General features: G+C 36.2%; 1 protein-coding gene across 6 annotated transcripts in view; it reads right to left on the bottom strand.

Moving 5' to 3' along the window:
- Positions 1-1,067: 1,067 nt before the first annotated feature.
- KIF20B (kinesin family member 20B) overlaps positions 1,068-23,430 on the bottom strand; it is a 32,035-nt gene continuing 9,672 nt past the window's right edge. For 4 of the 6 annotated variants that reach the window (XM_064430818.1, XM_064430817.1, XM_064430816.1 and 1 more), the window contains 21 exons: positions 22,681-22,935; positions 21,796-21,935; positions 21,055-21,205; positions 19,907-20,132; positions 19,276-19,355; positions 18,971-19,090; positions 17,227-17,389; positions 12,965-14,162; positions 11,522-11,660; positions 11,122-11,244; positions 10,595-10,655; positions 9,848-9,973; positions 9,461-9,594; positions 8,344-8,499; positions 7,292-7,468; positions 6,583-6,747; positions 5,701-5,904; positions 5,251-5,328; positions 4,342-4,489; positions 2,886-3,028; positions 1,068-1,307 (listed from right to left, as the gene is read on the bottom strand). In XM_064430818.1, coding sequence (XP_064286888.1) covers positions 1,230-1,307; positions 2,886-3,028; positions 4,342-4,489; positions 5,251-5,328; positions 5,701-5,904; positions 6,583-6,747; positions 7,292-7,468; positions 8,344-8,499; positions 9,461-9,594; positions 9,848-9,973; positions 10,595-10,655; positions 11,122-11,244; positions 11,522-11,660; positions 12,965-14,162; positions 17,227-17,389; positions 18,971-19,090; positions 19,276-19,355; positions 19,907-20,132; positions 21,055-21,205; positions 21,796-21,935; positions 22,681-22,935 — 4,065 coding nt within the window. In that variant the 3' untranslated portion in view covers positions 1,068-1,229. The remainder of the gene's footprint in view (positions 1,308-2,885; positions 3,029-4,341; positions 4,490-5,250; positions 5,329-5,700; positions 5,905-6,582; positions 6,748-7,291; positions 7,469-8,343; positions 8,500-9,460; positions 9,595-9,847; positions 9,974-10,594; positions 10,656-11,121; positions 11,245-11,521; positions 11,661-12,964; positions 14,163-17,226; positions 17,390-18,970; positions 19,091-19,275; positions 19,356-19,906; positions 20,133-21,054; positions 21,206-21,795; positions 21,936-22,680; positions 22,936-23,430) is intronic. The other 2 variants (XM_064430820.1, XM_064430821.1) reach the window with 2 other exon arrangements.

Below are 23,430 nucleotides of genomic sequence, written 5' to 3'. Positions count from 1 at the left end.
CAGATGCATCCTCTTAACTATTCAGTATTAAGTATTGTGAGAAACCTGTTTCTCACAAAATTCAAACAATGTTATATTGTAACTGCTGTATGTGGAACAGTATGGCTCATTTCAGATGCATCTACTTCTATAAATTCCTTGCTTTAGTACTCGTGCAGTAGCTGCCTGTGTCTCCTGGGAACATGATTCTATGATCCCTCTTGAGATCAGTACTAACTTCCACATTGGCATCCGCATGCAGAAGTATCTGATTAAAACCAAGCAGTTAAACTTAATGAGGTATTTAAATATAAATTTATAACTTCTCTTGTTTTCATAAATCCTTTTTCCTCAGAACACAAACCTCGGTATCACAAGTCTACAAGCAAGGAAAAACTAATCTGTACAGCAACTGTGATTCGCTTTTCTTCAGCAAACAAAACCATATTCTATTTGCAGCTGCCTTTAAGGCTTCTGTCAAACACTCTCAAGTAACTCACTCATGTCCAGCTTACTTCCATGCTTCTATTCTTTAAGAAATTGAATCTGTAGATTGCACAGGGCCATGTTGCCAGCCAAGAACCTTTCAGCTGGCTCATCTGACTACAGCCAAAGCGTTAAAGGTCTGAGAGGAGGATTAGGCTCGGCTGAATGGACCAAAGGGGTTAGCGCAAAGCCAAGCCAAGCCCAGCCAAGCCCAGCCCAGCCAAGCCCAGCCAGCCTCGCCGCCGCTCCCCGTGCGCGGTGTCCCGGCGCCACCTCCCGGGGGCCGCGGCCAGCTCTGCCTGAAACATTTTAGTGCTCCCCTCTCACAGCACCAGGCAGGTTTCGACCATGCTCAAATACCTGCATTACCTAAGGAAAGCTGTCCCATTACTGAACGATCAGCCCAAAAAGATTCTGCTCCCTTTTTCACACTTCAACTCAAGAAAGTCACCCCCTCTCTGATCAAATCATGTCAAGGTAGACTGCCTTAAAAAAAGCAATTTAAACCATGCCACACAGGCATAGCTCTTACTGCAAAATTAGTAAATTATGAACACTTCAAAGACACTTTCAAGTAAACAAAAAAAGTTTCACACACAAGGTTTACTGAACTTTACAATTTTAATGGAGTCAGAATAATTCTATACAACTATATACAGATTTTGAAGAATGACTAAATATCTATTCCTTCCTAGATATAAGAAGCTGGAATAATACAATGGGAACAGGTCCAAGCTAAGAAATATAAACACACTTTTGCAAGGTTATTTTGCTATTCTCGATCGCAGCCGTCGCTTGATGATTAGATGATCACTTTCCTTCTCTTTTTGTTCTAAAAGGATCTGAAAAAGATGAATTAAAGGATGGTTATTCAGCATTTCTTCAGAGCCAAATGACATTCACCTTTTAGACTGGTGTGCCCAACAGAATAGTTTTTCCCAGAATCTGTTTCCAGAGTTTTGCCTGAGTCACTCTGGTAAAATTTACACACTTACTGAGAGGGTGGTCAGTCAGTAGAACAGGCTGCCCAGGAAAGTGGTGTAAACACCATTTCTGGAAGTGTTTTAAAAAATGTGTGGATGTGGCCCTTGGGAATATGGTTTTGTGGAGTTATCCCAGTGGTGCTGGGTTAACAGCTGGGCTCAATGATCTTGGAGATCTTTTCCAAACTTAACAATTCTATGATTCTATTACCTTTTTTTTTTCCAGAGGTCTCCAGGATAGAGAGACAATTTTAGTGCATCATGATAAGCAACAAATTCCATAAACATAAAAAATCCCATTTTTGCTGGAACAAATACCAAAGTCCAAAGAAAAATATTATCTGAATGAAGCTTTCACTTCTAGAATGTAATATTCATTTTCTGATACAGGAAGTGTCCAGAAAATATTTTAAGCTTAAATTTCTCTAGCTTTCTCTGACTTCCCCAGGATTCAGTCTTGGACCTTTTCTTTCACTTCTTAGCTCATTTTGCTCAGCACTTCTGACATTTTCTTCTTCCTCCTAAGGACAGCATTGTGGGTTCTGCTGCATTCATTCATAAAATTTACAGAAACTTCAATAGGCTACTTCAGTATGGGCAGATGCTCACCATAGCATAGGGAAGGAAGAATGGAACAGAATGAAGAGATATACTTCCAGCAGAGCAGAAGAATGCTCAGCACTACAGTTACTGTCTAAACCATAAAGTTGGATTTCTGACACAATACATCAAACTCTGGCCTTCAAGATTCTTAGCCTGGTTTAGAGCCACAAAATTAAAACATATCCAGAAGGGTACTTGGACTGTGCTTTGAAAAGCATGGATGTATCCACATGCTATTATGCTCAAATATCACCCGGGCACAAATGGAATTGAAAAATACCTTTAGTGCTCACCCATGAAGTTAATTATACATGCAGACCTTTACTGTGTTTCAATCACGTCATTCAAATCTGTGGATGCCTTCCTGGTCTCTATTTCTATTCTCCCTCTACGCTACTTATTTTTATATACATATTCATATATATTATATGTATGTGTATTCATATATATAATTTTTTTTATTACACACTTAGATGAACTGCAACTACTGGAAAAACAAATTAAGACTTCTCTGCTGTAGCAGACAAAAAGTAATCCTGCACACACTACAAGATATCTGTGAATCCAGATGTGAAGGTATCTTTATGATTGCTGTATCACCTATCCAATCAGTCAGCAGAGACAGGTGAGAAAACAGAAAAAAACTGGAAAAACAGAAGAAAGAAAAGACCAAAAGGAATGGTTAGGTGGAAAAAATATGTAAGTTGGTATTTTCAAACCTCTTCTGCAACTTGATTAGACCTTCAGATTGGTCTTTTCTCCCTAATAGTTAATTTTAATTTAAGATTACAGAAAAACATTACAGTGGGAAAAACAGGAATCTGAATCACTTACTGAAGAGCTAGGGATATCCAGAGGGCAAGAAATGTCAGTTGTGTACAGCTTTCTCTTAGCTCGTTTTGGCTTGAGCTCGTTTTCTTTGACATTTTCGTGTTCTGCAGACTTGGGAGAGCTTATTGTCTCAATAAGCTTCTTTGCTAGAAGACAAATTTTATCATAAATACATGTCATGGTTTCGTGAGCCTCAAAATTAATGAATAAAGGCTTTATTAAAACAGTTTAAAAATTAAATCAGTGTAGACCAAAGTTCAAATACAAAAATTAAGAACTGGTATTTGACTACTAGTTTTCTCTAGCTGGAAGCAATTTTCTGTAGCTTCAGGTGCAAAAGCTTAAAGGACAGATTTAAATAGCAAATTAAAAATCAATTAGGATTCAGATCTCACTTAAAGACTACTAAGTTGAACAACAGGCTTAAATTTTGTGCTGACAGAAGTACAGTGTACAGTCAATTCTTTCTATAAATTTTATAGTTTAATCAAACAAGTACTAGCTCTATAAAGAAAGGAATAAATGTACTAGAAAAAATTAAAAAGAAATATGCAATACTGTTACACTAAGAGGGAAATCATATATGACATGGTAATAAAGGCTACAAAACTCATTTGCTCAAATTGGGTATTCAAATTAAGGATGAAATTTTCAGCAGTCTGAGTTCAGCTTCCATTGATAATAATAAATACTGTGCTTCTGGAACCAATATAACAAATTTTTAAAAATTTCACACAGTTATGTCAGATAATTTAAGATGCACTCTGTAGCAGGACAAGCGTTCATGTTGGTACAGGAGTTTATTTTAACTGTCCACATTAAAAAATTACCATCTTGGTTTTAAACAAATAACAGTGCATTTCAGAATTAAACACTGGTGATTCCTTGTGCCCTCTGCTAATTTTATTTTTTTTAAAAGCACAGTAACCCAGAGATCATTCTTACTGTAGGAAAGAATGAAAACATATCCTTCAATGGAGAGCCCAAGCAATTAATATTCCCAAGGATATACTTAAACTTAACAAAATCCATTAATTGCTCTATATTCAGTTTAATGAAGTCTTCCAAATAGTTTCATCAGTCACTGGTTTTCAGATTTCAGAAGACTGACATGCATCAAAAAACATTAACAAAGTCTCCACAGCAACAAGGGACTGCTTATAGAACAAGGTAAGATTTGGAATTGGATTCAATTGCTGATTATTTTTCACAGCAGCTGGACAAGTTTCTAAAATTGCCTTTACATGTAAATAAGTACATAGTAACGCCAACATTTTGGGCCTAAAAGTTATCATTGATTTGATGATCACACTTTATCTTTCATTCCACTTGGTTTATATTTCACACTTAACGTAAGTTTTAGAATTATGTGGTCCTCACAACCAAGACAATCTTTTATTCTCTGCCATTCTACAGCAGCCAGAGAATAAGAAATAAGCCTTATTTATACTGTACAAACCTTTAGAGTGAATAATAGTAGGAGAACTCTGGAAAAAATCACCAATTTTCTGTAGTGTCCCATCTTTCTTCTTAGCTGACTTTTTATTTAGAGTAGATTCTTGCCTTCTTAAGGAGTATTCCTTTCTAAGAGACTGTGCAGTAGTCATCTGTACAGAAATACAGGATCATTGTTTAAGCTGAAAATTGACTTAATCCTCAAGTTTCATTTCGTTTTACTTCAATGTTATTTTCAAGCTGACCCATTGAGCTTTGCTACTGACACCTTTGTCCAATTTAGTAATATCACTACAGCAAGTAATGTAGACAACCTCATTTTACACCCAGAAGAAAGAAAATTGCCAAAGTTTCACAGAATACACTTAAGAGCATGAGTCATACAGGAAACAGAGTTTTCTTTTTTTAAAGGCAGATTAAAAGTTGTAGAGTATTTTACTAGACAAGCTAATTATAATTATATTGTATTAATTATAAATAAAATAATTTGATGGGGCAAATCTCTCACCCTCTGAACCTGGCCAGGTTACTATTATGGCCTAAAATACTCTTTTTATAGTTGCTATATATGTGGATAAACTTTACTTTTACTTCAAAGGCATTGCCTATAGCATCACACTTTAATAACATGCTCAAACTAGTCTTTTTAACTACTCAATATGCAACATCCTTCCCCTTTGAATCACTGCACACTGCAGCTGGGACACTACACATTCGTGGCAAATACAGACCCTTTGGCTTATAGAGTTTAGTAGAAAAACCCATAAATATTGGAAGAACCCTGTTGAAATACATAGATAAGAATAAGATACTTTTGCAAAAGAATATTTGCTCTTTTCACAAGTCTACCTTTACAGAAAAGGCTAAAAAAAGGGAACAAAATCAAAAATGGAAAAAAGGAACAAAATCTAACCCTTTTTTTGTCGCTTGTAGAAGGTGAATCAGCCATAGCAGCTTTTGCATTTCTCTTGTTCTCACTCTTCACAAAATCCTAAAGAGAATTACAAGAAATTATAATTGATACCAATGACTGCCTAAACCAAAAGAAATTATTTTATAGAACTGATCTGCAATCGCACAAATCAGAGCTGGAGACAGCAAGAAATGGCACTATCTGGGAGAGAGAAATGTAAAAGATAAAACGCAAAGCAGGCACAAGGAGACAGTCTGGATCAGCTGAAGTCTATGACCTTATTCAACAGAGGCCAGAGATCCAGCATTTGGGAGACAAAGAGTTTAAATAATACCCTACGTATATCCCCGGGATCTCAGCAGAAAATAAGAAGTTAGAGTCTTAATAAATGATCAGAGTAAGAAACTGAAAAGGTGCACAACAGATTTTGTCAGTTGGTCAAGTTCACACCTCATTCATCTCTACACTCTTCCTTTTCCTTCTTGGCTTGAGCATTTTAACTGTAACTGGTGAGGTGCTGCCCTGGTGCTTCACTTCCATCTTATGGGGTTGCAGAGGTGTGAACTGGATTTCCATCTCTGGTTTTGGGAACCGACTCGTTTTTCCTTCCTCTGTGGACACTTCAGTAGAATCAAGGACAATTTCGGAATGGTCCTGCAGGTATGTGGAAAATGTAAGAAAACAAGATGTAAACTAACGGTGAGTTAAATACTACATAATACATATCACCCCCCACTTCCCAGTGGATTGCAAAGCAGGTGCTCTATTTTACAGCTGTTACCTTTCAGAACACTTACAAAAGAAGTGAAGAAACCAACCACAGCAGAGTTTAAGCCTTACTATCTAAAACCTTTTTTGTTAAATGTTGAACTTTTTTTGTAGCTATTATCACAGAATTTTCCTCAGCCTGATACTTGAGTTTCCAAGTATTTTTTTTTCCTAAAGGGCAGAGGCCCTTAGTGATTGTCTCCATCTTAACTCTGGGGCTCCTTAAGAACTCAGCAGTAATAGCAGCTTTTGTGAGAAAAGTATAATACTTCTGTAGCTTTTCTTTAGGGAGCTTTCTTCCCCTTCTAGAGAATTCCAGCTGTTCCTCCTTACATTGGTTCACCCTGAAGGATGAACCTCCTTCCTCTTAAAAAGGAAAATTATAAAAGCTCATGGAAAGCCAGAAGGTAGCTCTCCAACAGGCTCTGCTGGGATTCTGAGAGGAAATTCCACCCAGAATCCCAACAGCACTGCATTCCCAGGAATTTTCAGCATTATATACAGAAATATAGACTGAAAAAACCAACAGAATTATTAATATCATTAATACATAAACAAAAATACCTCTTTGTTTACAGACTGATCAATTTTATCTTGTCCTTCTTCAGGTAAAGGTACTTCTGCTAAAGACTGAGGATTTTCCTGGTTAATCTGCTGTTGGATTTCCTTTATAAAGTCATCTTTCTCTGCCAGCTGTTTTTTTAGATTTTCTATGTCAGTTTCCTTATCCTAATAAACATAGCAAAAATTGGCACAAATTTCAGGACTTCAAAAGAAAGTAATATCACAAGCATAATTATCATTACTTGGTCATGACAGTTTTATAACTGCAAGCTAAACCAGTCAGGTATCCAATACAAAGCAAATAATTTAATGCCTCTATGTAAAGTGAAGAAAAGTCTTTTAAGAGTCTGAGAAAACATAACACAAAACTTTTTATTTTACTACACTTTTTTAGAATTCTAAGTTAACCTCCCATTTGCTCACGAAGTTCTTGGTGCTGTGAAAAAGACAACAAATGGGAGTTGTTTCAGATATCCAGTCCAAAGTCACAAGAGTGTTTACTTGAACTACTCAATATTTTCAAACTCAAATTATCATTACAAATTCAGTGGCAAACAAACGTAGCATTTTTTTAAATTAGTTGCACATGGTTTCAATAGTGTTTAAGACCAAAAAACAGAGCCAGAATACAAAGAGCAACTATAATATTTTGCAGAATTAATGGGTATCAAAAACCCCTCAAAAATTCACACAGAAAGAGAAAACTGACCTTTTCTGAAGCCATTAGTGCAGCCTGTTTCAGCCTTTCTATTTCTTTATCTTTTTCTATGGTGCTAGAAGCCAAAGTCTTGAGCTGCACTTCCAAAGCTTCTACTAGTTCATCTCTTTCCTCACGCCACTTTTGAAGATTGCTGTCCTTCTCTATGAGCTGTGCAGCAAGTCTTTCCTAATTATTAAAAAAGGTAGGTTAGAATAGAACACCACTTCCACAGTGTATTTGAATTCTTCTGCTAGTTTTGTTTTGTACAGTAGTACTATTTTATAGCTTTAGTAAACTTAAGAGCCTATGGAGAACTTATAAAGCTCACATAGAACTAGTTTCTGTACAAACATGCAAAAGTAAGCCACGTTTTAACTAGAAAATCTGTATTCATACTCTTTGTGAAGAGAATTTTCTTTTTGAGAACCACAGTTCCTGTTTGCTCACTTGAAGATTTTATTAATTACAATTCTCAGTCAAGAAAAGTCACAGAGTAAAATTACTTGCAAACTCCTAACATCCTCCTGTACTGACTGCAGGTCCACAAAGGCATTGCTAACTAGTTCTAGATGCAAATGTAGTTTTAGATTGCAGAAGTTCATATAACAATTTCATCTGATTAAAAAATTACAACCATGATGAGTCCAGTGAACAAGAAAGGTGCCACAGACTAGCAGTCTCCCCCGTGCTAGCACATACTACCCCAGCATACTGACTAAGTATTTTCCAAGTAAGCTTTCTTAACTTTGAAGGAGCAATTCATTTAAGTGTAGGTTATTTATTGGTGTTTTACACACAATATGAACTTTGAAGACTTCATAATGTGATGGAACAGGAAGGAACAGGCATGTTAACTTCCTTTATGTGTTAAGATTTTTCATTTTATGAGACTCCTATTCTTCCTTTTTCACATTGAGACGATCTCATCTAGGCTTGGTCATGTGAGAAAGAAAGGGAACTGACAGAGGCCAACTACTCTCAAGTGCCCCCACTGTTCAACACTTGCTATGTGATTTTGTACAAAAGACACTACAGGACACCGCGGAGACAAAGTCAATTACAATTTCTGCTTGTTGCTTCACGTGATGTTCTCTATCCTCCACAAACTTTCTCATTTCCCTGTTGCGATGGTTTTCAGCTTCTTTTACTTGATTTATGAGTCCCATTTTTTCCTCAAGCCACTTTTTCCTATCAGTTTGATACTTTGCCTCATTTTCCTAATTTGATGAAACCAGAAATAAAACCATAAGTAGAGAGAGACAAAAACAAACAAACAAAAAAGACTTAAAATTCAGAATACCATTGAATGGATTAATTTCAAAAACATAACAAACAGTTGCACAGTTTTATTTTAGCATACTCCCAGGTACAAGTATTATACTCATTGTATAATACTTGTTCTTCTGTATTGCAAAAAATTATCAATTTTCAGCATTTCTTATTCAGACTGGCACATCTTCATGCAATAGAATTTTTTTCCTCAAATCATTCTGGGTCAATCACAGATACATATGTAAAAACTAATGGTAAACAGACACTTCTACCTTACAAATCCCCAAGCTTTTATGCTGCCTTAAAGAACATGTTAGTAAACTAATCTCCATTTCAAGACTGAAAGGGAAACAATGCAGTACAGTGTGAATGGTAGGAAGAGACAGCATGTACCCAAGAATGTCACTTCAATCCACAGCAACCTTGTCTCCTTTTCTATCACAATCAAACCTCTTGTCAGACATTTCACCACATAAGACAGGAAGCACCTGTAAAGTTGCTCAGAAAATAAGTCTACTTTCTAATCCAAGGAGAGTTAGAGCAAAGTCCTCAGCCTTACAGGCCATGCAGAAAGCACAAGATCTTGAGAGAGAGTTTGATTTAGCAACTGACAGGAGAAATCCCTGGAACTGATATAGGAGTTGGATTAAGACAGCTGTAAGAGGAAAGCAGCTCCAGAAACCCTGTGCATAGCAGCAGCATCTCATAGGGCAGGGTGCACTCCATTATGGGGCATCAGTGATGTTGTATGGAAAAGATGCTTCAAAGGAGGTTTCCTTCATCAGTGTAATAACTTGCCATATAATGCCCTAGCCTCTTGAAGACAGTGACACAAAAAAAACTCAGACTCCTTAAATGGCCTTTATGGCCTTAGATTTAAGCATGAATTACATCATTATGTTTTACCTTCAGTTCTTTTTGCAGCTTTATTAATTCCTCTTCTTCATTTATGGTTTTCCCCTCATTTTTGCTCATCTTCTGCCAGTCACTATTGAACTGGTTATTCAGCTCTCTATATTTCTGCTTCCATGCTTCCAGTTCTAGGAAGAACACAAAATGAGTTTACATGATGTATTATTTTAAACATGTATTTGAACACCTTCCCATTCTTTTACTAAAGTTGCTTGGATTTATCAACTATGACCACAGACAGAAACCTTTTAGGAAATCGCTATTTGTTACATAAAACACCTAAATAGCAATTGATAAGTAAAACCAGAAATGTAAAGCAGCTGTCACAACACACACTCAAAACAATTTTCCTTCCCAGTTCCCTCTCCATAGAGAGATTACCCAAAACCAATCTGTTGGTCTCTTCTAATTTGGCTTCAAGCACTTTATCTTGTTCAGTCTGAGTCTGTTCTTGTTCTTCTAACGTCATCCGCATATCTTCAATTATTTTTTCCTTTGCACACAGATCTGAAAATTTGAAAATTAATTTACAGATGAGCCTCCTCCTAGTTTTCACCATTCTCCCAAACTGCCTTAGTTACAAGTCATTTCTTCACTCCCTGAGATCAAAAGCTCTATTACAAGGAAATAGAACATGTATACTGAACTTTTCAGTTCCAAATTCTTAAGTGATTCTATTCTCACCAGTTCAACTTAGATGCGTGTTTTGGTGTTAAAACACCAAAACATAGCTTGTATGGCTATCAGAAACTAACTACTGTTCAACCTCTAAATGTTTATCAAATCTGCAGAAAATATTGTGCTACCATACACAAGAGTGTGCCAGTTCATGCTAAAATGGACAACTAAAATAAAACCAAGTAAATCCCAGCACTGACTAAATGAACACTGATATTTACTCTGCTTATGTTTCTTAATCTCAGACTGTTTATTTCCTTACAAATATATCTAGTAACAATTCAATAAAAATTACTTTCTGACTGAGATTTTAATGCCCAGGTTGGAGTGCCTCGGTACACTAAAATATAAATATATGAGACTTTTGCAATTTGTTATTGACATGATCACTCATTATGTTGTCATCGCACACACACACAAAAAAAAAAGAAAATAAAAGTTCTTTCTGACCTTTATGTGTTTTTTCATACTGTTTGGAGATTTCTTCTAGCTTTTCTTTATCAAACTGCTCCTACATATCACATTGAAAGCAAATTAAAGAAATTAGAACATGCTGAAAGAAACAATTACATATGCTAGAAATTAATACCTTTTCATTTTGATTTAATAAATAATAAATAGGCATTTAAGACAAATAGTCCAAACAAATAAGTTCTTCATATAGTATAAAGTAGCATTCCACCTTTTTAAAAAATAAATAAGAGACATTACTACTAACACATCTAAGTGCCACTAATCAGAAACTCTGCAGGTATTAAGTATTTCTTTACTAGACCAATTGTCAAACTGTTTTAAATAAGTCCTGCATGAGAACTTCTTTAAATATTTTTCATTCAACTGTTAAAACTAATTTCAGCTGGCTACTCCTATTTTTACCCCAGCTTTTGTAAGCTTTCTCCAGTTGCTTGGAAAACTTGTCTCATTACTAGATTAATTTAAAGAATTAAGAGGAAGTAAAAATTTATAAAACAAAATACCTTGTTAAGTTGCAAGATTGTGCGCTGTTTGAACTCCAATTCTTCACTAAACTGCTTTTTAATTTTCTCAAGTTCATTAACTTGTTTCCTCAGGGATTTCTCCTGAGTCTGCATTGTACACACCTGCAACAAGAGAGCAAGCAAAACTAACATTTAGTTATAAGCCTTTTACAATCTCTAAGTTATCTAGATAATCAACTACTTAGAGTTAAATTTTTGCAAGCATCTTCATTAAATTCCAGGGGCTGCTAGTGCATAAGGGAAGATACTCAAAATGTATCACTCAAAATAGCCTTATTATGAATTTCTTTTAACATCCATAGATTAAGGTTTGTGAAAACAGGTTTTAACAACGGAAGCCCAAACGTGCAGAAGAAACATTTTGCCTATGGTTACTAACCTCTTTTTGTACTTGCTGAATTTGTTTCTTGGCATCAGAAAATTTCTCTTTCAAATCTGTGTATTCTTCCTCTTTCCTCTGTAAATCTTTTTTCAAACTTTGTACAAGGGCAGAGCTTTCAGAAAGATCTTTACGTAGCCTTGGGTTAGAAATTAAGAGACATAAATAACATTAGTCTTACATGTTAGCTCAGGCTCCTTGCTGGTTTTATTTGCAACTAGAATCTCAGCTCTATTAGATCAACGACAAGCTTTATAATTTTACATTTGGATTTCAAAGTCTTACTATATGACCCTGAAGTAACAAACTGCTCAGATTCACTTCTGAACACTCAATTTTTAAAAAATATTATCTTTTTAAGCACAGTAGAGCAATCATTTTCATCATTAGGTGACCTTACAAATTAGAAAAGCCCAAGGTTAAAAAGCAAGTAATTTTAAAGTTGATAACTACATCCCAGTTCTTGTAAGTATCAAGATGAATAAAAAGAAAAGTGGAAAAAACCCCAATAACACTGCAATAAATCCTGCCATCACAAGTTCTGCAAAGTAAGGAATAAGTTTGATGGGTTTATTTTTAAGCGATCACATTTATTTCAAGGAGTTTCCAGCAAGACATCTTGGACTTTTAAACTAACTAAAGGAACCTTTTTCACATCCTATAGATAACAATACAATACAAGGCATCACAAAAAGAAAACCTTTCAAAGCTTCCCCAGCACAGGGGTGGGGACCATCAGACCTTCCTGCTAAACTGTACTTCAGAATATGTGCAGTACCCACAGATACAGCACTACAGAAACCATACTTAGGTGAAGGGCTACAAAGCATCTTTACATAATTTCTTTCCCATACATAACCTTTCAAATGTACACAGTCTCCTATTTCTTACAGGTTTAAAAAGTAGAGGGTGCTGAACAAAGTTTTACCCTCTATACCCATTATTCCTTCAAGTCTTACAGTAGACTGTTCACCTAGAATAGCTGTTATCAAAACCATCTGTTTACTCCCTAGGCTTTTTTCCCCTCCCCTTTCTTCCTTTCCTTTTACCATTCAGTCCTTTCCAAAGAAAACATGTCCTACTTTTATGCAAGTTACAGGATATAATACTGCACTATGTAATGTCTTTCAGAAAGGGTCTGCAACAAAATTTTTAGAAATCTCCAAATGGTTAATTTTATTGTATGCTCCTTTTTCCCTGCACAATAGTTCCACATGATTTAGATGTATATTTTTGAGAGAATACACAAGCAGGTGAGGCAAACAGACAGTAGAATATGCAAATGTAAAATGCGAGCAGTGTACAGAAATTTCTCAAAGAAGCAGTTTGATTAACCAAGTTTATAAATATGCAAATGTGGTATGTCAAACTGATGTTCATATAAGGGAGTTTTAACTTAATTTTATTCTTAAAGGGTTAGGAATAATCTCATTATTTACTTACAGTTCTATAGACTGCATTTGCTCACACTCATTTTTCTCCTTTTCCTGAAGAACGTGTTTCATGGTCTCCAGACTGTTCATCAACTGCACAACTTCATCCTTCAGCTGTGCTTCTCGATCACTCAGTTCCTTCAGATTTTTGTCTACACTGGTACATTTCTCTTGCAGAGCTACTGTATTACTTTCTAGATTTAAAATAGTAGATTCTTTTTCTTTTAGTTCTTTTTCTAACTCTTTCACCCTGTCATCTTTAGCCCTAGAAGCCTCCAATAAGCATTTAAGATCTCTTATTTCTCCCTCATAGCTGGCAACTTTCTCCTGAAACTGTGCAATTGTTCTCTGATTTTCTGCAGTCTGTTTTTCAAAATCCTGGGTTTTCTTCCGGATTTGCTCTTGTAACTGATTCATAAGATCTCTTTCCTTTCTAGACTGATGCTCTTGATTTGTAATCTCATTTAATTTTATTTTTAGTTGATTATTGTCATTCTCACTATCATGAAGTCTCCTCTCTAAGTCTTCAACTTGTTGACGTAGTTGTTGAATGTGATGACTTTTTTGTGAGGAAGCCTTAATGATAATTTTGCATTCTTCCCAAATGCTTTCAATGCTGCGGTGAAAGGAGCTCTCCTGTCTCAGATCTGCTGTAGAAGCAGATTGGAACTGCATGGATAGAGGACTCATTTCAGCTGTCTCTGGTTCATCTTTTTGAGGGTCTAAGGAATCCTTTACATTAACTAAATCAATATCCCCAGCATAAGATTCTGAGTGACATTTATACAATTCATCTACCTGGGACTGCATTGTTTTAATTTGTGAGACTTTGTCAATTATATTTTGTTTAGCACCTATTACTTCGTTACTTAGCTGAATAATCTTTTCTTCTTGTTCCTTATTTATAGTTTTCTGTTTGTCCAATTCAGAAACAGTCTCTTGATATTCAGCTTGACATTGTTGAAGTTCTCCACTTAAGCCAGCTGCCTTTTCTTCAGAAGCAGAGAGTTTCAGATGCAAGTTTGCTATCTGCTGATTTAACTCTTCTTTCTCATTTTTTTCTCTTTGGTACTGTTCTTCAAGCACAGCTACCTGACCTTCCAAGGTTTCAGTTCTTTCCTTTAATGCTAGTATTTCCATGTAGGTCTCAGAATTATTACTTCTCTTTTGATCAAGACAGTAGTCTTCCCAACTCTCTCTCTTATTTCCTAAAAACAAAACAAAACCAACATTAAGAACAAATAAATCTCCACACAGCTCAGGTTAATTAAAATCAAAAAGTCACTAGCAACACCAAGCTGTAATCGCTGTGTGCGTAATTTTAGAGTCTTGAAGTTGTTAGAACTCTGAGACATTTTATATGCACTAAAATGCCTCTTGGGTTTCCAGGCATAACTTACAGAAAGAGGGGTTCAGAAGACTTAAAAAAAATTTCCTACAGTTCTATTCCAACCTTCTATTCTGCCCCACTAGCAGAAAAATCTAGCTAATTTCACTAGTATTTGCAACACCTATAAGCTAGGTAACATTCACAGAGATAACCAGTTTTCACTTCCACTTTAAATAGAACCAGCAATTAGCCATCCTCCATTAAGAGGAGCAGTGGTATCATACACCTTGCTGAGGAGTTTTATGCTCTGTATCACCTTACTTTTAAAACAAAGCTAAAAGTCCAGCACAAGTTTTTGGTTTTTTTGCTTTGTGTCTGGAACATTCCTCTCTTCTGTATTCAATACATTTCTAAATGAGATAGCCTATCTATTAATGCACACACCTAATACGTTGCATGTAAAGTTCTCCAAGAAAGATTTACAATATGTCATTCCAACCCAAAATTTCCATGTTTTATTAACTTGACTGTTTTCCCAAAGTAATGAGCCATTTTAACTAAAAATCACATGTATTTCATCATCTTAAAGACTGACTCCAGCTGTATTGCACACCATTCTTTTAGAATCCAATTGTGTTCCTGTAGTAACATGCATGTTGTATTTTATTATTAAAGCAAGCCTGACTATCTCTAAGGACTACATTAGATTATCACAACTATGTACTACAGGGAGATACAATGGATTCATGAGCGCTGCACCTGAAGTAAGGTAGAGTCAGGCAGTCCCTAGATACACAATCAGAAAATGTGCAGAATAGACAACAATGGAGTATATACAAAGCAGCTATCAGACAACTAATTTATTTTGGGACCATTAAGCACAGGTGTATTGCATGGAAACATCCTCTGAACAGATCCAACAAGTTGTACAGTCAATTGACTCACTAATAAACAGTCATTCTGAAGCATTAGCAACAGTGTTTTAATTTTGGAAAGTCAACAGGATACTTTCCTCCTACTTGTCCATAGTTTTGCTGTTACAAGATAAATCAAGTGCTTCTGCTAGCTCAACCACAACAGCAGCCTTACTGTAGCATATAAGGTTGTATTTTTAAATCCTACAAGATTAAAAATATCATATTTGGAAATGGTTTCCACTGAAAGCCCAGTTGTATAGTCCCAATAAAACTTATCAGACAAAATAGAACACTCATCTCCCTGGACTGGAGTTTTGCAAGCATCACTAAAAGCAAGAGGTGCTGAGGTACTTAACACAGGGTTTGCCCAAGTCCCTAGTCTTGGTTTCAAATGACATTTGAAGCTGTACAAACACAGAAATGCCCTACTGGATGATATGGCCTCAGCTGACCTAGCCTAACATTTTCACCTCCTTTTGCTACTACTGGCAGGCCCAGCCATTTTCTGTGGACCTTTCTTGATACTGAAGAATTGAGACAGTACAACCCTGCTCATCTTTCAGCATTCATATATGCACCTGTTGGAAGTTAGTTTATCTACCTAGGTCTGCAATCTGAGAATTTGAATAGCTATGCCTCTGCCATTTTCTAGGGCAGCAAACTACAGAAGTCCATTATTCTCTCCATGAAGTGCTTTGTTAATGGAACCATAGAAGATCCTTAGTTCAAAGGGACCCTCAAGGATCATCAAGAGCAGGGTTGCTTTCCAGCCTCTCACTCCTCAGTCTACTTAGAGCCAGGCTTTCCTGTCCCAGGTGCAGAGTCAGGCACTGCCTTTGTTAACTTTGTGGGGTTGGTGATTGCCCAGCTCTGTAGTTTGTCTAGATCTCTCTGCAGGGCTTCCCACCCTTTGAGGGAGTCAACAGCTATCACTGACAAACTTAGGATAGTTTTGTGTCCTGCATCAAAGTTATTTATGAAGATGTTGAAGAGAACTGGGCCCATTATGGAGCTCTCTGGGGAGCCCCACACTAGTACCTGGATGCCAGCCTAATGTTACCCCATTTACCAGAACTCTTTGCACCACACACTTAAAACTGATCTACAATGAGTGCAGCCTTGTTCTTTAACTGCACAATGTAATGAATGATAGTCCAATATTCAGTTTATTCATTGTATCCTCATTTTTCTGTGATCAGGTGACTTTGATAATTCTCCTTTAACAGAAAGGAAAGGCCTCCCACCTTCCTTTTGTGTATGCTTTCCATAGTTCTACCAGAAATTAAAACTAAGCTGGGCCCTGAAGTCAAGGTAGAGGCAGAGAGCTCGTACAAAAACCATTTTGCACAAGTCCCATATAGCTCACTTATTAATGGATTTTATTCACCTGATAAGCTCACAGATAAAGCAAGAATAGCAAAAAGACTGAAAGTGCAAGCATGAGAGCTGTACAAAATAGGCCATTTGTGGACTTAAGCATTCCACTTGAATGGGAGTAAAGTTAATTTTTTTTCCTTTTCCAGCTCTGTCACCTTGAACAGAGCTAGTGTGTTCACAGCATGCACACAGAACAAAATGTCAAGGTTCACAGCACATCCTGTATGACTGAATAATCAGGAAATCATTGACACATTTGATGGTTGCTTAGGAAATTTTCAAATGCTTGAGCAGGAGCTGATATTTTCTCAAAAGTCCAGCAACAGAAGCTTTAGTACTACAACTGTTAAGAAACTGCCAAAGAACTACAGCTGGGTATGCAGGTAGATACAGAAATAAGAAGAAGCAGCAGGAAGGAAAGTCTAAAAACTAAAATTTTATTTAAATCATTTATGAGTAAACGATGTAGGGCCGGCCCCCTGCAAAAGGGATGACATTTAGAGAACAGTTACTTCCTTTTACAGTGTAACATAGCAGATTTCCTCCTCAGAGCATAATGTTTACACTTCCCAGCTTTTTTCTTCTGCTCTGGAATAGTAACCAAGCTTTTTTTGAAGACCCCCTGTTGAGTGATGGTAGAAATGGTACCTTTCTTTGTAGGTGGCTCTTCTGCAGTAGGCTTATTTTGCAAGCAACGTTTTCTTCCCACTTCCAATACAGTTTCCTCACAATCCTTGAACTGGCTGCTTTCAGTCACTTCGTTAGAGTTCTTTTCTGCTAATTTTCTGTTGCTGGTAGTCAAAGTGTTCTCCTGTGTTAAAATAGGATCAATTGCTTTGAAGTTGTACGATTTGAACACTTAAAAGGCTTAGTAGCTTTTTCTACACAAATATTTTTACAAAACCTTTATGGGTAAGGTGTGTAGGGGTTGCCAGAGGAGAAGTCAGTGACAGATCAGTTGGCTTAACCAAGAGCTCCTGCACCTTCAGATACTAAGAAACACAATACTTTGCATCATACAGGAATCAGAGCAAGAGACTAGAGAACTACAAAATGCACAACTTTCATTAAGAGGACTTAATTTACCATCCAAAAACTATTTCCAGTGTCAAAAGAGTTGATGAAATTTCCAATTTCTTGAAAGGGCACACAGTCTGTTCTACAAATTAATCACTTTCTGATCATGGTTGGTAGAGTTGAGAGCTTTAACAGCCTTCAGCAAAGCCAAAAATAATTTTTATCATGACACACTTGATGCAATTTGAAAGCCTAGTCAGTTCTGCAATACATACTTCAGATATCTATTTGACCAAGAAAAAAGTTGGTTACTTGCAAGATGACAAGTGGCAAGCCACGTGGTTGTTAAGGACCAATTATTCATCTACAAGTACTTCATTGAAAAACCACAATAGAATATAAATTGAGGTTTGTGGTCATGTTTAAAATTTAATGCCACACAGTCTCATGGAACCACTAGATAGTTAAAGCCTTGCTCTTGGAAGGAGCAGTAATAGTAAGTCATCACACTCCACTCACTCTTGGAGCATTCCACAGCATTGACAAGTTAAGCAGCTGTGAGGCAGAGACAGAACACAAAGTATGGCCAAAGTTTTGAGTTTACAGGGTAAGTACATGTAAATGGATCAAAGTGCTGACTAAGTTCTACTTAAAATGATCTCAAAACTACTTCAGGTTACTGGACATCAGGCTCAAATTTAAAAAAAAATCCCCAAAAAAAACAGTTTTGATTTTTTTTTTACCTATACATTTACCCAAGCTAGCTTCCAGCATTCAGCAGATATCATTAGACTACACAACTTCAAGTTTTATTCATCACATAAAAAAAACAGAGACAACCATGTCATACTTTCTTAATTCAAACTCTGCTCTAAACATTCAGGTTAACACTCTTCCCTTGAAAACATGCGAGCATGTTGGGGGTGGGTAGAACACACTGATTTTTCTTTCCTAATTTACACAATTATTGCCTTTTTTTACATTCTTAAATTCTAACTTAAAACTAAATTTGACCTTTTGTTGTATCAAAACCTCATTTTCTTCTTCTTTTATTCAGACACTGATACACTTCCTCTATTCCCACTGTTTTAAGCCCTCACAGTTTGAGGTCTTCTATTTTTTTTAATGAGTCTTCAGAGTCTCATCTAGAGTCCTCCAATTATAAATTCAGATCAGTACTTCTGAAAGTCTCATTATTTACACACACCCCTGCTAACATTTTGCTGTGACTTTAGTTTCAATGCCAAATGACCTGCTATCATTTGAAGTAAATAGCAATTATTTAAAGAAAATGCCAACTTTCCAAAGTCAAGTCCTTTATAAACACATATTAAGATTTTTTTGTATCAAGACAATTAAGATGTCTAAGACTTACATAGTCTTTTATGATTTCTTCTGAACGCGTTATCTGACCTTGCAGTTTCATAATAGTTTCATCTTTTTGCTTCACAATGTTAATCAGTTCTTGAATCCTTTCATTTTGTATATTCATTTTCTTGAAAAAGAAAAAAGAGTTCAGTGTTAAATTTAACTATCATGATTCTTAGAAGCAAGATCAGTTAAACTATGCTTGACATAAAAAAAGGCTAGAAGCATAGTCTAATAAAATTTCAAGTTCTTTGAATTTTGTATTAAAACAAACAATTTTGTACAAGTTTTTTTTTTTTTTGAGACAGTTACCTCAGTTGCTTCTTTAAGTTGCTCAGCAGACTCATCCAATTTAATCCTCTGTGTTTCAAAATCTGTAACAGGAAAAAAGCCTAAATAATAATCAGCCATCACAGTTGACTCAGTACTCCATGTTATGTGTCTTCTGGTACTTCAGTGGTTTTTGAATACATTTATTTTCAAATTGACTTCTACTAGGACATGTCAAAAGTTGTTTACATTTTCTGAACTGGACAATCGAGAGTTGCTATCAATTCAAAATACAGATCACATCACAAGATCTCTGCTGAGATCATTATGAGGGGCTGCTAGCTTTTCCTCCAAAGTTCCACATGATGCCTGAATACACTGCATCAGCAAAACACGAAGTACAGGGATTATAATACAACAAGAAAATCAGTAACTTTAATGTTTTACCCTACAATCCTTAAATCTGCAATTGACAATTAAGCTTCATCTTAAAAACAAAATAAGCAAGGCCTATAAAATTGTTTAACCTGAACATATACAAAACAATGGATTGCCACCATTATACATATGAATTGACTACACAACCCCATTTAACAAAATTATTATTCTTATTTTACAGTATTTAGTAATTTCTTTTTTTGGGTCTTTCACATCACACTTTGACCCAGCTTACCTTTGGTTTTCTTTTCCAGCTCTTCCTTGGTCTCAATGAGTTCAGCAGTTATTTTTGCCAGCTGTTTTTCAAGACAACCTATTGTTTCCTGTGGGTCCTCTAAGGACACAATGTACTGGTGGGCTGCTTCTGCCTGATTTTTGATATCAGTAATATCATTTTGCAGAGAATCAATAACACCCCCAAAATCAATGTAGGCATCTTTGCCTGTGTTGTTTTCTTCATTCTGAAAGAATATAGATTCATTTAGACATTGCAAATAATTATAAAAAAGCCATTATTTATACAGAAAATGTGGGAGATTGTTAGGAATTCTAATATATAAGTACAGTTATAAATCTGACTTCACAACCATCTTGTGGGTTCATATGTGCTGATTGCCAGTTTGTCTACCTTCACACACCAGTTTCCAGTATCAACCTAGAGCTACTTCATTTTTACAACATTTAATTACCCACCATTACATTTCCCCTTGTAACTCCAAAAAACATCCCCTCAAAGTTTACTATAAAAGTTAGCATATTTTAAACTAATAAGAATATTGAATTAACAGAGCAAGCAAACTGTTTTAGAACGAATACATCTGAAATTTCCATATGACAGGAAAAGTTTTTAAGGTCAAGTAAGTCTGTGGTAACGTAAAATAGCAAGCTACACCCAAAAGACTGACTTTACATCTTGCCTCTTTTTATAAAAGGGTTTCAAACTCTCAAGGGACAGACTCAAGTTAAGAGTCTAGGTAAGTGGATGAATAATTCTCATTGCTTCAGCTGTAGCTACTACTGCCCTAAGAGAGAAGTCTCTGTGACTACTCCAGCACAGTCCATATGCGGGACCTGAAGTCAGCCTCAAAGATTTAAAAGACACTAAATGCAATGGATTTTATAGCATAAACTGCAGATTTTGTCCCAACTTCTTTGTATAGAGTAAGTGTCACTTTTGTGCTGGAGAAATGCAGAAAACTGCAGAAATTCCCGAATCCCAAGGCTCAGCAGCCTCATCTATTAAATAAGATACATAGATCTTGCTGAGGACACAGTCACATTGTGTGCAATCCCTTGAAACCATCCCTGGTATTTCTTGAGAAATACTATGACCATAACAGGTAGTTAGTAAAAGGGACATTTGGGGCAGACAGATAAAAATACCAGAGGTCCAGCTTGCTCACTGCAAGGCCGATCTTGTAATTCACTTTTTTCATCTGTGTTTTTAGCACAACTATTTACAAGTTCCTTGAAGATTTCCAGGCGTTTTTCAGCATTTTCTTCAAGCTGTTCACGTTCATTAGAAAGGCACTTTCTAAAGTGGAGAAAAAAACCCAAGTCAGCTAAAAGCTAGCCATGAGAGAGGCTAAAAAGTTATTAACACAGCTGCCTATTAACAAAGATGCTTTCTTTATTCTGGCACAACAAAACAATGCTGCTACCATAAACCAAAATTATTTTTCGCATACACCAGAAGAATAAAAGAGATACAAATACACAGATTATGGATAGCACTAAAAAAATAAAGGCATTTTTTCTAAGCTGCTTGAGACAGCAATGTTTGGAGTATCACTAAAACAAAAAGGAACCAAAGAATTTGCAAATGCCACTCATTCTACAACTTACCAAAGCAGTTCTTCTCTTAGAAAGAGTTCTACAGGAAAAAAACAATACTTAAAAATTATACACACACACATTCCTACCCATCCCACAGAAAAATCGAAGCCTTTCTGAAGAGCATTTTTCCTGAGCTCATAAGCCAAACAGAAATGAACACATTAACTGATGCAATAGAAGATCTGATGTAGCAGAAGACTGTGGTCTCTTACAAAGATTTATGAAATAAGTAAATTTACTTTCACTTTCTTCACAAGTAACTTTAAAAACCACTTAAAGCCAGCTTACTTGAAATTCATTTCCCGTTGTGCAAAATAATCCGTAAATTCTTGTACCACTTCTTCACGAATTTTTATTTCCAGCAGTAACTTATTTTCCTTTTCAGTAATAAGTCTGTTCTTCAGTTCTTCTACCAGATTCACCAGCATCTAGAATCACAAGTAGCATTATGTTTTTCATAAAGAAATGCTTTACCAGAAGTGAGATTTTCTCCATTCCTCAAATATTACAATACTTTACTCTGCAGCTGGGAATAGTTTTTCTGGTTCTTTTATTAGCTTATTCATAAACAGAAGGATTTATGAGTAGATTGCACCACCTGTTTGGTACTAACACAGCAATTTAGGTTAGCACAGAGTGGGTATTTCCAAAGAACACCAAGTTTGTAATAAAAATTCTTAAAGTTATCTTTAAAGATAGACTTAAGATCCACAGAATTTAGCCTTCTTTCTCCAGATGCCCTTTTTTGGGTATTAATGAAACTTCCACAAAATGGTCTCTAGTCCTCTGTTCCCCTGCTCCTTGTCTTCCCCAGAAGTGACTAAAATTGCTGTTTCTTAAAGCACAGTGTCCAGAGTTTTCTTGTGTATAAAATAACAAAGGAACAATCTTGTGTTGCTCAAAAATAGGTGTATTGACCACAGGATACCAAAAGAAGAGAAAGCCAAATCTGCAATTCTTACTGCTCAGTTTGCACTTTGACACATTTCATATTTTTCCCACAATAAGCACCAAGGCATAAGTAATCCCACTCATAGTTCCAAACACTGGATTTAGGTAGAATAAGGTAATGAGGGGGGAAGGAAAAAAAAAGGTGAGACAGAGGAAACCAGAAGAATGCATTGCTTCAAGGCTCCATGCCATAATTATTCTTAAAGTAGCCCTGGCACATACCATATATTTTTCTTTTGTAATAACAACTTCATTTCCTTCATTTGCCGGCACTGCTTCTTCTCTTGACATACTGGGCTCTTCCTCCATCTCATCAGCATCATCTTCAAACACATCTTCCAACGTTCTGTCCCATAGGATAGTCGCTCTTTTCCTTGGGATTGGCATTCTAGTGACATTAAGCAGTGATGATTCCCCTGCCAATTTCTGGCCAAATGACTGGTCTTCGGGGAGAATAGATGTGTCCATAACTAAAACCTACCCAGAAAAAAATCAAGAACAAGAAGTTACTGGTATTTTTTAAAGCTCCATTGGCACTGTGAAGACCTGCTGTACTCTCCTACAGGTCTCCTGAGCACAGCACTCTCTCAGCTTATCTATCCTCTGCTCAGAGCCACTACTTAGACCAATTTCCAGCTACAGTATAAAGTTGTCACATTATAGCCTAACCCTTCTTTGGATCCCAGGAACACTAAGTCTCACTAACTGGATAACCTATAAGGGCAGCAACATTTCCTGTATTTGAGTTTCCAGTTGCATTACACAAACACCACTCCACAAAAATTCTTTCACAGCTCTATAACCACTACAGTCTGTTCCTTCTGGTATTGTACTTAACCTGCTCAAATTCCAAAGGCATGGACTTAACTGTAACAAAACTTCTCCATAGCATCCATCAAAGCTACAGCATTGATTCTCCACACTTACATCTTCCAACTTTGCCAAAGTTACATCACTGCACTTACTCCTACT

This window comes from Passer domesticus, chromosome 8 (assembly GCF_036417665.1).
Source record: "Passer domesticus isolate bPasDom1 chromosome 8, bPasDom1.hap1, whole genome shotgun sequence".
In the NCBI taxonomy this organism is placed as follows: domain Eukaryota; kingdom Metazoa; phylum Chordata; class Aves; order Passeriformes; family Passeridae; genus Passer; species Passer domesticus.
The sequence above is the reverse complement of the archived record's forward strand: the minus strand, read 5'-3'. Positions and strand labels throughout refer to the sequence as shown.